The sequence below is a fragment of the Tigriopus californicus genome, chromosome 7, assembly GCF_007210705.1.
Source record: "Tigriopus californicus strain San Diego chromosome 7, Tcal_SD_v2.1, whole genome shotgun sequence".
Classification (NCBI taxonomy): Eukaryota; Metazoa; Arthropoda; class Copepoda; order Harpacticoida; family Harpacticidae; genus Tigriopus; species Tigriopus californicus.
Window position 1 is genome coordinate 16,193,261 of NC_081446.1, and position 18,119 is coordinate 16,211,379.

The window sequence follows — 18,119 nt, forward strand, 5'->3', positions numbered from 1 at the left end:
CCCCCCCCTTGACATAAGTCAATATAAAGGAGTTGTTTTGCAGCTGTTTCAATTGTTTCTAATGGGCGAGTGCCAAATATGAGTGTCTTCAGCACTTACAGCACACCCTGTAGGTGGGGATTACTATACCAGATTGAATGCCTTCATTTTGAAGCATGGCGTGTGTCAGGGTTACTATGCCAAAGTTTCTCGTCTTGAGTGACAAATGCGTGGTGTATTCTAGGGCATTCCTGTGGAACCTGATCCCTCGTCGGGGATTCGGATCGTTTCGGGTGGCAAGAACTTGGTGCTCCAAGGGATCAATCGGCGACAAGACGGAAATTATTCCTGCACGGCTTTTAATCTCGAGGGAGAAGATACATCCGAACTCATCAATGTCAAAGTCATGTGTGAGTAGCTAATACGCATTTTACCACGTATACGTATATGAACATATACATGTTCGATTGTCGATTTCCACGCTATTCTTAATGTTCGTAAATCTTCCATCGAACAAAACATGCCAACTATGTAGACTGAATTCGAAATCATGGAATCAACGTCATGTGTCATGCGTGTGTTTTTACTCCAAGACAAAACAGTGTTGATAACGAGGTCCACCGCTTGTTCAGATCAAAATGCATATTTTTGGCATTTCGATTGAAATTGAAAGGATAATTCATGTTCCCAATGCTTCTGTAAGTGCAATTCGTTTATGTTGCCGAGAGCTTGGTCACACAAGTGAAGCTAAAACTTCATAAAACGTACTTAAACGACTAAAAGGGCAAAAGCCATGTGGTGGGATCATACAGCAAAAGTGAAAGAATGATAAAGAGCGGAGTTATTTTTGGGATCATTACACCCACACTGTCGTTCAAACACGAGTTGCACAGTAGGCAAAGAAAGTGCGAATAGTTTCGAAAAGATATAGTACATCTTCCAAAGCATTCATCAGCTTTGCCTCTAACCCGGGGTTTAGGGTCAATTGTAGGGAATGCAGAGGCTTAACGTTTTTTTCAAGCACCTCTACTGAAGCTTTCAAGAGTCCCGGTTAGTAGTTCGAACAATGAAGTCCTCCTCTTTCCTTTCTGGTGCTCCTTCACTGTTCAATTGGCTACTCTATAATTATTACTGGGAATATGCACTAAACGTGAAGTGATCAGACATACGTCAAGTAAGAATTGTAAATCTTTCATCTTGTACTGTGGGCGATCACATTCCAAGTAGCTGTGTCAAAAGAAACCTAAAAGATATCCAGATATTGGTGTTCATGCCTTTCTGAATAATCTCAGATAATGTTTTAATATCTGTTGATTGCGAAAGTGCACCTTGATCCGATAGTCGAGTACAAGTTCCACCAGAGTCAATGGATCTTTTTTACTGTTCGAAATCAAGTGTTGCCAAAACCTGTAGGGTGACCGTCCGTGTCATCCTTCTTCCTCCATGGAACTTTTTCCAGACATTGTTCAATTGTTCATGCTGTTTTGTTTGTACCAAGTTATTTGTTACCAGTCGCCCTGGTCTCGATTCCTCAATGCTCTGGAGAATACCAAGGTGCAACAACTGCCTCCAATGCAAATATGGAATCACAGAGTTTCTCCCTGCTTTCAATCTCGAAATGGTCTTCTACAAGTCTAGGTTATACCACGGACTTCTAGAAATATGGACTGCGAACGAGTTTCCCTGCAAATCGGCCTGCTCTTGGTTATAGCCACTTTGAGCCACTTTTCGAATTAAAGTAATAAAATAAGAAACGTAGATCTCTTCAATTAACGGTTGGTCAATCTTATATCATTTACATGCAAAGTCGATCGTTTCAAAATTATGTTGTCAAAAGCTTATGTAGCTGACCAAGAGCAGGCCGAAATTAAAATTTTACGTAGTGTTTACTACATAACTTTGAACATGTCTCCTGAGTTCCCTAAGCATAGGTTTGGGCTCAAACTTGGCTGAGTTCATCTATTCAACAAGACCATGTGGTCGTATGAAGTGCTTATTTGGAATAAGATGAGCGGGTAAGGAGATGGGATATTTTTGCTTCCGTTTGCAGTCCATATCTCTAGATGTTTACTACATAACTTTGAACATGTCTCCTGAGTTCCCTAAGCATAGGTTTGGGCTCAAACTTGGCTGAGTTCATCTATTCAACAAGACCATGTGGTCGTATGAAGTGCTTATTTGGAATAAGATGAGCGGGTAAGGAGATGGGATATTTTTGCTTCCGTTTGCAGTCCATATCTCTAGATGTCCGTGGTTATACAATCGAAAACCAGAATTGATCCAACAAGATCTAGTCATATAAGAGACATTGTGCTAGAAGAGTGAAACTTAATATCGTTCAGAAGGTTTAGTATGTACCGTAGTGATAACCATTTCTGCTCAGATGAGCCCTTGATAGCATTCAGAACCACTTTGGTTCATGCTATAGCTAGTTTCCGGCTAATAGACACTTGAGGTAGTAGATTGGCATCAATGTAGTATGACATGCTTCAATACCTTCTGGTTCCAATTGGCTTGAAAAAAAACTAGGTATCAATCACAGAGTTCCAATGGATTACTCGCCAACTGAACGAAAGTAGAGCCATTTTCTTACCTTAACATAATCAAGTGAACACTCTAAGTCTCTCCGACGAACTCATTTGAGTCAAGACTGCCAGGAACATTTGTTTCGTCTTCTGTGGAATCCTCCTTGAATTGGAATGATCAATATTTGTCAAGCTCCAAATCCTATGTCCAAAATCGGACGGGGAAAGCAGAGAGGATAGTAGGCAGGGTTGGGGTCAGGTTTGGGAAAAGCGTTTATCGAGGGAAGGACGACTCGAGTGCCGACCTCTTCAAGTGCTGAACTATGATGACCTGACCTCTGGAGTCTGGACTCACTCGGGTATTGTTCTGCCTGCCGTGGTTCCACGTAAATTCCAGGGTGACCACTGTGCACTAAACTCTGAGCATGCATGCTCGAATGGGTGTCTGGAATGGCAAGTGAGAAATGCTTCATTTTGACACAAGAGTGCCCTTGCCAACTTGAACGAGAACGGCCAAGCCCTTCTGCTAACCTAAGTTGGGTGAATGGTTCATGGGGTCTTTTGGCTGTTTTTGTTAAGGTGCTTTGATTTTTTTATGGCCCAACAAGTTCCAGATGTAGGATTGATGGCCTCTGGCTTTTCGAGCGCCAATCTCTCTTTCTGGCTACATTCGCGTATCAAGATCAACAACAAAGGACTCTTCTTAATCCTTGGCTTGGACAAACATTCAAAGTTTGAAGGATCTCGGTTGGCCCGGCTCAAAAGAGGACATTAACCCTGTGTTCTTATCTCAAGGAGTCAAGCATCAAATCAATTGCCATTGCAAGCCTCCAACATAGATAATCATGTTTCGTACCATAAACGTGACAAGTTGGCATTGCTTCCTATCTCAGCTTTTCACATTGGTCAAGCATTGAAACAGTCCAATCAATTTTAATCGGCAGATTGGACTAGCGTTTGAATTTTTCTTTATGCTAGATACATATACGCCTAGATTGCTGCATATTTGATGTGGAACAAATAGAGATCAAACTGATTAAATAAAGAATGTTGTGATAGGTTAAACATTCTCAAGCTTGCCTTCAATGGCAGAATGTCAACATTCCGAACTTACGATCGCCATTTGACGTTGCGCATAAGAGACCCCAAATCCAAAACTAAGGGTTGCCACGGAATTTTATGTGGCTTCCGGCAAGATTGAAGTAGTACACGGAATAGTCAGTAGTGGATCTTGAGCTGAAAGGAAAAAGGACCTGTCTGGGGTGTGAATGTGAATCAGCCGCGAGTGAGTGAGTGAGTGTGGCCACAAGAAATCCACCATAAAACCGTCATCGCCACCATCAACTAAGATTTGGTCCACCTTTTGAGTCGGGAGGCAACGGGCCCAAAACGAGAAAAAGGGGGATTCCACGCACACTAGTAGACCCTTCAAACCTAATCCGGGACACAAACTTGGCCCATTTTCAAGGAAGTGGTTTACTTCAATTCGGCGCAGGCACATATGTATTTTTCTCTTTCATCAATTTGCAGAGTACCTTTCATTCATGCCATTTTATTCTTTTATTTCCTTTAGCTTTTTCAAGCAATGATATTACCAAGGCCGGCAATATATGTAAAGGACCAACATATTTGTCGAAAGACATCTCGAGCCGAGAGAGATCCATGCCAGCCTCCAAACGGGTTTCTTTTCTTGAAGAACCCAATTTTAGTGGAGCTTTCTTCGAACTGACAACTTGATGCCGAGTTAGCTTGCTTGCTTGGTGGGTGGGTGGGTGGGTGGGTGGTTGTCTTGGAAAGAGAGGGATTCCACATGAAAGTCCTCCAGATCTTGCGCCTTCAAGCATCTTGCTCCCCTCTGCAACAATACCGTATGTGCGTAACTGTGAGTGTGTGAGGTTCGTGGATGTGCTTCTACCGAATTGAGCTCGCCTTGTCTCAAGAGGGCACTTAGTTGATAAATGGGCTGGCCTGGAGACGATCTTTATCTTCAGTTGGCATTATTACTTTTACACTTAGTACTAACTACGATTCTCCTGACAATCCCAGCACAATAGGAATAGAGATGACGTGCCGGATCCTGTGCCATTGCAGCCAGTTTTCCATTGTTTCCTAAATATTGCTATCGCACAAGATGCCTCCCTCGTTCGTTCACTTATGCCCGGATTTATTTTTCTCTTGTGTCTTCTTGCAGTTAAACCCGAATGCTCCGACTCTCAGCCCATCACAATGGGAGTGATTCCCAAGCGAGAAGCCGAGGTAAGTGAGCCATACATGAGGCTCTTGAATGCATGACAACCACTGCCAGTGATTCATGTACCTTAGGGGTTGGTTGATGGAGGGGTTCAGACAAAACACACATCAATTGTTGAACTATATTGGCAAATCGTACCTTGTCTTGGATTATTAGCAATGCATTGCAGCTCTGTCGTTTTGGTCTGATTTTCCGAGCCCTGTTTTTCTGGGTCCTGTAGAAGAGGGGATTGGTGTAATACCACGTTTCATGTCACCCCCGGCCCAGGTATATACTTGGAAGTGAGCTGATGGTGATAGTGACGTAAGGTTGTACGTATGTACGTATGAACGTTTGTATGTTAGGGATCTTCGAGACCGCTCGGTTTTGGTATTGTTGGTGGTGTTGCAGTTTGGATTGAGCTGAGCCCATGTCTAATCTTGTTTCAACACGGATGCACTCAACTGACTTGAAAGGGGCCAATAACTCAATAAGGATGGATTGACCTGCAGACAAATCTCTTGGTACCCTACGTTTCTCGCTAGCCTTGCCAGGCTTGTTGTCCTCGTCTTTCTGTACCAATGGGGAAGGGGGGGGAATAGAAAGAGGTGATACTGTTGGTGGTGGTGCTGTTGATATTGAGGGCAAAAGACTTTCAAAACTGGAAAGTGGATTGGGGACTTGGGACATTTCTCGTTGAGTACGAGGTGAAATGGATAGATGAAGATCGGCCCTCCTCCTCCTCCCAAGGGACATACGATTCCATTCACTTGAGCACACCCAAGTAGAAGAGAACGAAGAAAAACCTAAGGACTAAAAGTCAAATATCAACTACAAAGGAACTAAAAGACAAGCGGCAAAGCTCTCGTGNATTGGGGACTTGGGACATTTCTCGTTGAGTACGAGGTGAAATGGATAGATGAAGATCGGCCCTCCTCCTCCTCCCAAGGGACATACGATTCCATTCACTTGAGCACGAAGAAAAACCTAAGGACTAAAAGTCAAATATCAACTACAAAGGAACTAAAAGACAAGCGGCAAAGCTCTCGTGGGTCCGACTTTATCTCGAGTCTTCACATGCATTTTCAATGACTTTGAAAATCGACGCATTTTTTGTGCCCCGTGTGCAATTGTGCTATGCATTTGCCGCCGCCCCCCTTCCCCCCGACATGCGCAAGGAAGTGAGCTCAATAATTCATCACCCCGCCAAAGCAGGAACAAACCCTTTTCTTTTGCAGCAATCAAGCCCTGAAATTGGCCAGTCTTTTTGCTTCTTGTAGGTGCTGTGTCGCATTGAGGCCCTCCCTAGAGCCCACACGTTCAGATGGACCTTCAACCAGACCTTACCCGTCACCACTTCCACACAGGTCATCACGGACCAAGATGCGTCAGCGAGTACCTCCAAACCTTCCCATGGAACAGAGGACATCTCTAATCTGAACCAACATGGGACCGGATACCAATACTATCTGGGTTCAGCTTCCAACAGTCTGGAATCCACGTTGGGCATGTCCAAATTCCACCACAATGGAACCCATTCCAAGTTGAAGTACATGGCTCACTCTGATAAGGATCTGGGGGAGGTCCATTGCTACGCCTCTAACGCATTGGGCGAATCTGAGAAGCCGTGTATTTTCAGACTCATTGCCGCAGGTGAGAAAGAATTGCCAGATATTCGAGCAACTCCCAATGTCGAGGTTGCGAGACCGTTACTGACATGTTACTACGAATTGAGGCGGAACAATTCACTTGGACTCGCAGCACCCCAATCAAAAACAAATTGGCTCCAGTTTAGACTATTTATGTTGTTTCAAAACCTCCTCAAATTGAATGCTCTTTGAGTTCGGCCGCCAAATGAGCTTATGTAGAACTAGAACTGAGGTAGGGTTTCGTTATCCACTTTGATCGTGACAATTGGAGTGTTATCGTGTTTAAGCCGATTATTTTTCGTGGAATCCAGGTGTTTCTGCTAGTGAAATCTTCGCCCACGACGGATTCCAATGCAAACATTGATATTCCTAACCTTGAGAGTTCAAACCACTCATTTCATGATTGTTCGTAGAACACACTGCCCATATGATTGGCGATATCCGTGTTGTCCACAATTCAATGTCGTTGGGCGAGTCCTTATTGGTCGCTCCAATGTGTTCAAATATTTTTGGAACATTATTTCTTGGACAAAAGTTCGATTTGATCTATTCTTGAATCCCACGCAACCGCTTGTGTATCCTACGTACTAGATCCTTCCTGTTTAAAAGCATTTCAACGCTTTGGTACATAACTGCCTCATGGCTCTAAACACGCTCTGCAAGCCCATTTTGTAGGACACCAAATACTGGGGATGCAATGATAAAGCCCATAGTCTAAGATTGTTTTGCCTTTGCGCATGCACACTTTTGAATCAAGTTGCGTTCGCCAGAAGTCACAAAGTTATGAGGGAGCAGAATTGCCAATGAATTGCTTGACAACTTGACGAGCCAAGTTGAATTGTAGCCTTTAAAGAATAGTTCCGTCAGGGCTAAAAGAACATCCAAGGGTGTGCGACCAAGTTGATGGGCTGGTTTTCACGTAAAATAAGCCCCAATAAGCTTTGGCTCAGTGACCCATGAAATGAGCCGATGGGATCAGCACGTCTGGAACGAATGGAACAGTGTTCCGTAGTTCACCTCCGCTTGGAATTGCACTCGAATGCAGGGGAAAGGCACGCGGTTTTCGATTTTCACCGTACGTGCAGTACGTAATGTACGTCGCATATACTATAGTACAAAAATCCGACACTTAATGAAGGTTGGCTTTCGTACATTGACGAGTTGTTCTGTTTGCCTTCGTGCTTTGCGTTTAGGCTTTCACGGGTGCCTGGTGTGGCAAGACCTCGTGATAAATCACAGGTGTTTTCCATTGCCTTAATTGCAACCCAGCTCATATTCCACCTTCATTTGTTCCAACATTGCTCTCAGAGGAGTACGAAGCACCTACCTCGGGGCTTTGTCCAGGTTCAAAGAAAGTCTAGTCAGGACACTGCCCGAAGCTCCTCTAGAGACTTTTGTGATCAAAGGATGCAATGAGCAATTGACGCAAACGCTCAAATTTCAACCCTGTGGGGGGAATCCTGGTTTGACCTTGGATCTGACCAGGCACATTGACCAGTATTACGAAAAGGCATACTCTGTTACGACCCTCGAAACATATCGCGACAACGTTTAGACCATAATATTGGTCGTGCTCGTAACTATTGGCAACACAGAGAGAGAGAGGGCTTGTCTCATATAGAGGATGAGCCTGGGACAATTTGGTTCAAGTGGTCGCCCCAATCATGGGAAATTCAACGCCTTATTCTGGTTAACACTTCATAGGCAAACGTGTATTAAATTCCGCATACAAATTCACGGAAGTAGGGAAGTTCTTCATGCTCGCAACTCTGATGAATTCTGGTTGAAGCTAAGCACGTTTCAAATATTAGTGCCAAAATCAAACTCAGGCCAAACTTTGCACTGAAATTCAGCCTAATGAAACGAGGTGTGACGTCCCATGAAACCCCCTCCACAAGGTTTTTATAACTAGTTCTATGCTTGGAGGCATTTGGCGGCCCTGTTGGGTGCCTAATTGTGATCTAGAAATATCATGATTTGATCCAAAAGGGCGCCAACATGAGCGTTCAAAGTATCGATAACTTTCAAGCTAGATCCTATTTGACTCATTGCTCGAAAAGCAATGGCAATTGGGCCATTGCTTTTGTGTACCAATCATTAGATTTAAAATCTCTTGCATGTTTGATGGTGTCAATCAGTGGAATACCTGTGATTTCCATTGGTGTTGGAGGACTTCAACACCATCTTTCCACCAAAATCCCTCTCACTGTATGTGCTGAAATTGTCCTTACTTATGATCCGGAGTTAGGATTTCCAGACGATTTCCAATTTCCAAGTGAGAAATGGCAAGACGACTAACTTCGGTTTTTCCTCTTGCTTTGCGGGTGGCTAATGCGCCTTTTGTTGGGGTGTCCAATGACCACTCGTAGGTGCATGCTGCCTGTCTCAGTTGGCACCTCCGTCCGTCTCTCTGTGGTCAAACAGATATTTATTTATTGAGGTTTATTTTCCTGGTTCAGTAGGTCTACTTCTAAGCTCTACTCACTCAACGTCCGACAACATGTAGTAGGAGTGCTGTTGTACGTTTTTGAAAAAAAACCCAGACTTTCATTTTGTCAACTAATGTTTTTCCTTTACTCTTTTCCTTTCCCAACAAAAAACGGGTATTGGAACTAGAAATGACCCAAGGCTGGGGTTTATCATGCTCCTCGATGACAGGAGAACGGTTCTAAAAAGAAAACAGTTTTGTACTGCCAAATCCTTGATTTCTTTGGAGCTTGCTTTTTCCTTGTCATAGGGAGTTGTATTCGATTCCCGGTTCAATTTCGACAGGCTACTCGTTTATGAACAAAATCCATTTGGACTCCTCTTCCCTTTGATCTTGATGTCAAGAGGGTTTTTGCGTTGGATCATCACATGCTCATGTCTTGCAATAATTCATGTCATGGTTATGTCCAGAACATTAAAAGGAAAGTGTGAAGGTTTTTTTTATCCCTCCAGGCATAATCAGTATTTGGTTCGAACGACTGAAAAAAAATGTATTGACGAAATGCCAACTATATTATTAGCAGCATGAATTAGTCTTCAAAGAAAAATAGCTTTCTCATTGTGTTTTCAAAAGCTAGGTGAAGTCACATCCAACTCCTAAATTGCATTTACTTTTCAGCCTCTCATATTGCCCTTGTCTCGCAAATTGAAGTTCAAGAGCATCTGGGGGCATTTCTTGAGCTAAAAATGCTCCATATATCAGAGGGTGACAAATAATGATCAATGGAATGGGTAATATCAGGGATATTACATCTCCTAGTTGAGTATTTGAGGAGAAAAATGATGATATGACTGGCAAAGCTCACCGAGAAGAACGAGCCAGGCTAATGGTTTAAACCAAGAAATGTAATGACAAGCACGACTTCGCCTCCATGTGAGATGACACCAGCCAAGTATTTTCAATCTGAATAGTTAATTGTCGCCTCATACTTTTTTGCTTTACTTGCACTGGCCAATGACAAGCCGTCAAAACGTTTTTTGAAAGACGTTCAGGCAAGGACCAGGGACAGAACGTACAGTTTGAGGTGTTCAGAAAAATGCCCATGAGTCTCACGAATACTGCCTCAATTCGGGTAGTGGGTGAATGGTACCGTATGTAGTCAGCTTTCTATGGCAAACTTATTCCTTCTGTTCTCATTAACGGACCCCGTAAGATGATAAACGAGTCTCTCGAAAGGGGAAAGAGTTCTCGCTCCAAGGCCATCTCCATTTTTATGAATCATCCGATCTCATTACAAGCATTACATGTGAGAGGAGAAGGGAAAGAGAGAGGCTCACGGGGTCTCCACTGGTTCTCCACTGGGTCGGACAGAATCAAGATAGGGGGTGATTCAATTGAAATGGGGTCAAAATCCGGTGACAAAGTCTAAATGACTCTCGAAATGACTTTTGTCGCTCCCCGGGGGACCCCGTCCCGCTCTGGCTTCTCCAATTCATTTCCATTAGTAACAAGCTTAGTTACTTCTTACAAGGGCGCCGTTCCATTCTTACGCTGAGGGTCGCTCGCCAGTCCAACCAAATCAAGGCTGGCCACAGGGAGTCCATTTGAAGCCTTATTCTTTCGGCGTGTATTACCATTTTAGCCGCGGAAACAAACTCGAAAATTGACATCGACATGGAACAACCATGGCTGTCAGAGTACAGGGACCCCCATGGCCATGGGTATCTAGGCTTGGATGGATGTCAGACGACCGATCACTCATTGGAATAAACAGTGCTGTACAATGAATGATCTCCTAGGAATCGCTCACAAACCTGATCATGTCTTCTATTGTTTGTCCGAATGAGTGGTCGATATTGAGGCGGCATCCAATGTCTAGACATCTACGCCTCGGCCAACCCCAACCTTTGTGTAGCTAGTGCCACATCAGCATTGTACGCAACCCCAGGAGTGATGACAAATGCCTCGAGCCAAAGGATCAATTCTTCGATGTACGTAATTGAATTAGATATGAGCACCTGGTTCCAGAGTGGCGTTATTTGTAGAACTTAAATTCATCCCATCATTGAAAAGAAACGACCATCAACTCCTGGATCCCACGAAAGTCCATCTCAATATGTATAGACAGTATCTTCCTTCCCAGATGCAAGCAAGGTCCTTTTAGGTTTTGTCCACCAACGTGCCTCGATTTATCGACAGAATCAGTTCAGGGTTGAAAGTGCAAAGAGAAAGAAAGGGCCTCGCGCATTGCGTCAACCAAATGAATGACAATTGCCAACAGTTCATCAAATCGTGTGCAAGGCAATCATGTTGACCACATATCGAGCAATGCCCGGCAACATTCCTTCCCTATCCAACAAGCTTGACGTTCTGGATGTCTGGCTCCTTCATGTCAACCAGATCGGCGAGATCAAAATAACCTTGCCATTTGGAACGCAAAGAATCACCCAAGACCATGCCTTGTCCCGAGAGTCATCCAAATGTGGAACAATCTTCCAGACGGAAGGAAGATTCAAGAAAGCCATAGATAACTATATTAAGACATTAGCCCTTCAAACAATTTCAAATTGAACGTTTTATTAAAAAAAGGTGTTCATAACAATTTTAATCATACATCCTTCCCTACATACATTATCCAAGACGAACAAAATTTCTGAATCGAGCGTGAATGATTGCATATTTCTTTTTCAACAACTCTTAACACTGTTCTTCTATTAATTCAGGTCCGCCTGAGGCTCCTCATGAATGTGATGTGCACAACCACACGACTCGAGATTTAACTGTGTCTTGTGTGCCCGGATTCGGAGGCGGATTGAGACAATCGTTCCATTTGGAGGTCAGGGACAGAACCACCGGCATTCTGCTTCAAAACCAAACAGCCGATCAACCGAGCTTCAAAGTCAAGTAAGTGATTGGTAGTGATGTATGGTAAGCCAATGATGGCTACGATAAAAGAAACAAAACTATGGTTTCCTTTGAAGATGGTTGATCCCTTAGATATGTTTATCCATATTTATGTTCACTCAATGATTCAACTGATGTTTTTTGAGAGATCTCCCATTTTCCCTTAGAATTAAGAAGCCTCCCCGGCTTTTTATGCCGTTCCAATTAGGCATTTAAGAATCTGACTCAAGGCCACAAAAACTCTAAAAAGCCTCTCTACGGTTGGAAATTTGTCAAGAGCGAGAGAGAATTGCACTTGGTCGGGTTGTCGATGGGGATTATTGACATCTTTCTTCATGTTCCATTTCAAAGGAAGAGAAGCAGCTCTTCTCCCATCCTTCCCATCTGCCAGAATGCTAGCCCACCAAGCAACCAACCAACCAAGCAACCAACCAACCAATCACCTTCCAACCCAGCTATTCACCCATTCACTCACTCACCAACGAGGCCACCAACCCACCACAATACAATTCCCAATCCATTGCCATTCCTGGGTGGGTGGGTGAGTGGCTGGCTGGCTTGTTGCTCAGCCTTGTGTAAGATTTATTCAATTCGGATCAAAGGCGACCGTCGTCGCCGTCCTTCCTCTGCTTCCAATGGGTCTTCCGCGTTTCCAAGATGATCATCATGATCATCATGATCCTCATCTTCCCTCGCCACAGCTGCTATTGTACGGGGTACACTAATCCAAATTTGAAATCCGGGTGATCCGCAGATTCCATGGGTGATAGATACATCAGATATGCTATACAATATTCGACAGACATCACTACGAGTACGAGGCGGCAATCAACTAAAATCGGACTGGCAAAATATCTCGACATTGCGGGTCCGGATTTAAAAAATCCAAGCTCTACATACAAGGCCTTGAGATGTTTATCTATTATTTTGCTGTGCTAAAGATGTCATAATATTGCAATATTGTCATAAGTACAGAAAAGAGCTCTAAGGGCTGGATATCGATTTTTTAAATCTTTTTTTGCTTTGAAGTACGCTAAATGTGCATGTTCAATGAGCACAAGTTTTGGATGCAAACGATCTGCCGACCGGTTCTGAATATGAGCCAGTTTACATCGAATAGCACAATTGTACGGAAAGATTCCCAAAGTTTTGCAGAACTTGAGGCTTTTTGAATCCAAACCACCATTGTCGAGATATACTTGTAATCCCGTTTTAGTTGTGCTTCTCTCTTCTCTCTTCTCTTTCTCGCCCTCCTTATCATCATCATCTTCATGAATCTGAAAGAGGAGGAGGGTTTGATCTGAGCTTTAATTCGATTCTTATTGCATCTGATTATGAACTCTATCACGGTGGTCGGATGGATGTCCCATCACCACGCTTTGAAGTACGAAACAAAAAGAAGCATTGGAAATCCGATGTTCCGTCGCAGAATTAAAAGGACGTCACGTGAGACAGTCATGTGTCAGTAACATGAAAGGCACCTAGTTAAGTTCTAACCCTGGTTCAGACGTATTTTCGAAATCGATTGGGAACGGTAATTTCCTCTGATTCACGGACTTCATAGTAGATATTAGGAACCAGGGCATAATTATTAATCTAAAAAATGTCCAGGCTTCACTACAAACTATCACTATCATGACGTTCGAGACGAGCTTAACAAAGCAACTAAGGATTTGTAGATGATAGATAAGTGCGTGAAGCACTTGGAAATACCTACTTAAGAAGGAGCCCAGCTGACAGAGGAAAAAAACCGCTTTGTTATCCAGAAATCAGTGCTAAATATTATCTCTGCTCGGTTTTGGGATGCCTTGTCTTGGGTGTAACATATGCTTGTTCGGGCAAGATACGAAAACCCTGAATTATGTTAGGTACGTGTACTTTTAAATATGAAGAAAGCCCTGTTCCAATTCATGAGTAATTACTGTGATCCAGTTTCGTTCAATTTGGTTGGCGCCTTTCGTGCCTAATGAGTAATGACAAGGCAAATGCACCATCAAAGGGGTCAAAATGGCATGATTGCTTTGTTTATCCTTTACGATTCACCAAATTAAGAAAGACGTACTTAAATATCTTGCTTATTAGTCCCCTTCCTGATTGGAAGGTTCCTTTTATCTATTCTTTTCCTTCCTTACAGGGGCTTAAGACCGAATCGTGGTGTCAACCTTAGCATTTACGCAAGCAATTCACATGGACGGAGTTTGGGCTTGATTCACTTGGAGACGACACCTTCCAAAGTGGCCGAGTTACAAATTGGTAAGAACCCGATGATCATTACTTCATTGAATCAATAATTGGGACATGAAGTGCAGGGTTTGAATCAGTGACATGAATCCCAATCAAACATGAGAGAAAGAGAGAAAGGGGCCGGCCGTCTTTTGAAACTTGTGCAACAAATTTGGAGTTCATTAAAACTCTACTAGGTAATATTTTGCACTGGACCAATTTGATTATCGGTGATTGAAACCCGTTCATGAACTCAAGACCAAAAACCTCAACCACGAACTTTCTTTGGCTTGAATGGTGTTTTACTTGTTAGGACAATCAATCAACCAGGTTCGTTTTCAATTGCTTTACGTCGGTTGTATATTGAAATCGTCGTAAAATCGGGTCAACCTTACTTCATTTTTTGAAAACAAAGACCTACCTACTCAAGCATCAAAAGAGGGAAATCGCTGATTTCGGCATCAAGCCATTTCATCATTTGATTTTGACAATGCAGATGTGATGCCACGTTTTCTTCTTTCTCCCCAATGAAATCGATTGGGCACTTTGATCTCAGAACTGTTTGTAGAGAAGAGCATTGAGCTTGAGCGGGATGAATATTGCCTCTTTTTGTATGGCCTTGCCAAGCGTTAGAAGATACAAATGTCACTTAAGGTCCTCCTCATCTCTGCGTACTAGATCGTTTTCTGCTCTCAAAGGTTACTGGATATATACACTCCACGTGGTAGCATGCCTGCTTTCGAAAGTTTGTTTGATGTTTACATCTTTCCAGAACTGAAGCGTTCTCGGCCATGTTTGCCCTCCCTGATTATTATTCACAATATTCATCTGACCATGTCAGTTCCCAGCCTCTCAAGAGGTTCCACGTGGCTCTTCAGCTCTTTAAAGAGATCCATTGGATCCATTGTGCCGTGAAGCTGTTCACTTGATGAAAGGACCATGGATGTATGTAGTTCAAATCATTTCTACCTTCCAGAAACGCCAAGCGTGAAAGGCCACTTGTCCTCCGTGAACATTTTGGGAGCCGTTCTGGGTTGTGTCAGCACATTGGTGGTGCTCTTGGGCGTGACCTTCATTGGCATGCGGGTCCGATGTTCGAGCACGTCCATCCTGGCCCTGGGATCCCACTCATCTCAATCCAACAATCGTCACAGCCATGGATCGGAAATTGCCCAACTCCGCGGTTGTGGTGAGGCTAACGATCCGCCCACTCCAACGGGAATGGCCACCATGAAGGATCTCTCCTTGGCCTCGACGACGTCGCTTTCCCGACGAGATTCCGCCTCGGAACAAGGCAGTAAATTCAAAGGCACGAAGGCCTTCTCGAGTAAGGCCACTTCAAAGACAGCCTCGACCACCACCACCCACACCCCCAGAACACCTCCTTACGGCGAGGGAGATCTGGGCCCAGATTTGAGCCTGACTTCGCCCGGGTCCAATATGGCAGATTTTCAACACCTTCAGTGTGAGTTGACTGAACGAAGTCTGGTCTTGATGGATCGCTTGTCCTCTCTTTGGGAGTCATCAGATACAGAACACGGGAGAGGTGCACTGTAGCTGAGATTTTCGTGACCTCTCCGCTTCGCTGATTCCATCCATTGGATGAATTAATTTCTGCGTCGATTGAATCTTGCCGCTTTGAATGTTGAAAGCATGAGTCCATACGGTTGATCGGTCAAGCTGCGAAGTCACAATCAATATTAAAGCAATTTGATTTTGCTTCAAAGGCCTTGCTTTACTTCAACGGGCTTTTAACTTTTTTGCCTCAACCTAGTTTTCATAATGGCGTTGTTAGTAAAGCGGAAGTTAAGAAAGGTTTTAGTATTGATACTATGCCAATTCCAATGCTCCAAACATGATTATAATCGTGCTATTTCTTAATAGATTTCTTTGCCATTCCTTTGCAACAAGCCACGTATTTTTTCTTTCAGATTCTGCCTCGAGTTTGAATTTCGACAGTCTTTGCTCTCCATACGAAAATGGCCACCCCTCGGAGCGCTCACACCCAACCCATCGGATCGTTCCTGGGGCTCCTTGTCGTCGAGCCGCTTACTTCGTTCAAAGTGACCCCACCCATCCCACAAATGAGGACATCAGTCACATATCGGGTCTCCAAGGCCGACCCCCTCCACCCTCCATGCGAGAAACAAGTGGATCCACCCCTTTCCTCCGTCATATTAACCCCCATCTCGGAGCTTCTTCTCCTTATGGTTCTCAATCGGAATCGGTGTGTTCCGATTTTTCAGCCAACTTGAGGCCCCCAGGTCAAACCACGGTAGGGTGGTTGGTCATGTCTACGGCAATAGTAGGGTAAAATGAGTTGTGGCAATACTATTTTCACTCTTCTAGCCGGGCTTTATGGGCACAGAAGCGAGCCTATGGGTGTCCTCTGAATCCGGGGGATCTACCCTAAGAATAGGTGACCGTCGAGATGACTTTTCCATGCGGTCTGCCATGTCACCTTCGAGTCTGCCAAGTCACACCCTACAAAATCATCATCTTCCGCATCGGCAATATCAATTGTGAACGAGTTCTTCGGTAAACTCGAATTTATAGCGTTCTTTACCAAACATCTACCAAAATTGAGCTCCTCTGTCTCTGACATCGCCCAAACCCGATCACTTGGATTTCTTTCACGGCTCTTTGAAAAGAGTTTGTCAAATAATAAGTGGAATTTGGACCTAGTGGATGCTTCATTTGGTCTCCCTATGTGTATCGTTATATAAATCAAACAAATACCCATCATGCGTCGCTTTTCTTGATCTTTGTCTTATGCCATGTTTACAGCTCACGTGTTGCTTATAAAAGGCAATCGTTGCTGATTTGGAACTTCTTCAACTTCACCCAGGCACTAAACAGTGACGAACCTTCTTTATAATTCATTTGAAATAAAAGTATGCCGAATCACACTAATGTTCAGTGACCCAAAATGCTCATGATTAATGCATTTATTGCACTTTTACGCCTTGGAACATGTGCTTTGAACTAAAATCTTTAGGGCAAAAGTGCCACAAACACAACAAGAATCGAATATGGCCTAAAACATAATGCGGAATTTACTTTTTACTTTGTATCTTTGTGCCTAGGAAAGTTTATGAATTTTGCAACCGAAACCAAGAATGTTATTCATAGTAAAAGAAATGCCGCTTGATCTATCAACGAGTGGTCGCTATTTGTCCGATCTAAGAAGAGTTTGAACATAGGTTGTTTTGTTTTTCAAGGATTTTTAACTGAGACATGCAATGCAACTCCTTGTAAAATCGTAAGAGATTTTTTCCACCGCAGAGGAGCAAGTCTCACCTGATGAAAACATTAGTCCGTGAATGGATATAAAGTTTCTCCCCTTTGTAGTCCTTGTACATGATGGGGCTGGTCAGGAATGGTGTGTAAAACCCCGTTTAGATCAGACCTCGATGGACATTGAGAGGAAGTTTAATTGTACAATAATATGGACCGATTTCTGTCTCAATGTCTTTGATATTGTTGTTCTGAACGTATTGACTATGAGGTCAACATTGACGATGTGCTCCTTGGTCCTCCTCGTCCAATGCCCGTGATGTTTGTGTTCGCCTTCTTTTGTCTCAAGACCTTCATGAAATAGTTTTGGAGCCAAAACACAACACCACGAGTAAGGGCAAATGGTTACCGTTTTCCATGCAAGGGAAAGAAAAAGTTGGTTTTCAATATCATAAAAATGAAAGATTATTTTTCAATTTCTTGCATAGCCTCACAATAACTAAAAATGCAAAAAAATGCCACTGAAAACACACTAAAAGTGTAATCTTTGAAAATGTGTTTTATAATCCTTAAGAGTACACTTAGTTACGCATTCACTTGGATTCTGAAGACAATACATACAACAGACAATGTTAAAGATTTTGTCGTTTCTTGAAGGCTTTGTTGAAACTGATTAAAAATAGCTTTTTTAAGACTTCATTGATATTTATGAAATGTTTAGTGACCGTCCAAAGAAATGTCCTTTGGACGATTCTTAAATTAATTTTCAAAAATCTGCTTTGTGAGGGTTTAAATATGGCTTTAAGTTAATTTGAAATTATGCAAGAAAAAGAAAAATAATCTTCCATTTTTTGTGATATTGAAAATCAATATAAATTCTTTGGGAAATTGAAGTAACGTATAACCGGGGCATTTTGGGGCTAAAAACGATGAAATTTGGACCA

General features: G+C 43.1%; 1 protein-coding gene across 4 annotated transcripts in view; it reads left to right on the forward strand.

Annotated features, from left to right (window-relative positions):
• Positions 1-17,115, forward strand: part of LOC131883181 (nephrin-like) — a 74,826-nt gene extending 57,711 nt beyond the window's left edge. For all 4 annotated transcript variants that reach the window (XM_059230568.1, XM_059230567.1, XM_059230569.1 and 1 more), the window contains exons 10-17: positions 224-389; positions 4,696-4,760; positions 6,015-6,387; positions 11,535-11,715; positions 13,850-13,968; positions 14,915-15,403; positions 15,870-16,213; positions 16,288-17,115. In XM_059230568.1, the coding sequence (XP_059086551.1) occupies positions 224-389; positions 4,696-4,760; positions 6,015-6,387; positions 11,535-11,715; positions 13,850-13,968; positions 14,915-15,403; positions 15,870-16,213; positions 16,288-16,464 (1,914 nt within the window). In that variant the 3' untranslated portion in view covers positions 16,465-17,115. The remainder of the gene's footprint in view (positions 1-223; positions 390-4,695; positions 4,761-6,014; positions 6,388-11,534; positions 11,716-13,849; positions 13,969-14,914; positions 15,404-15,869; positions 16,214-16,287) is intronic.
• Positions 17,116-18,119: the final 1,004 nt, after the last annotated feature.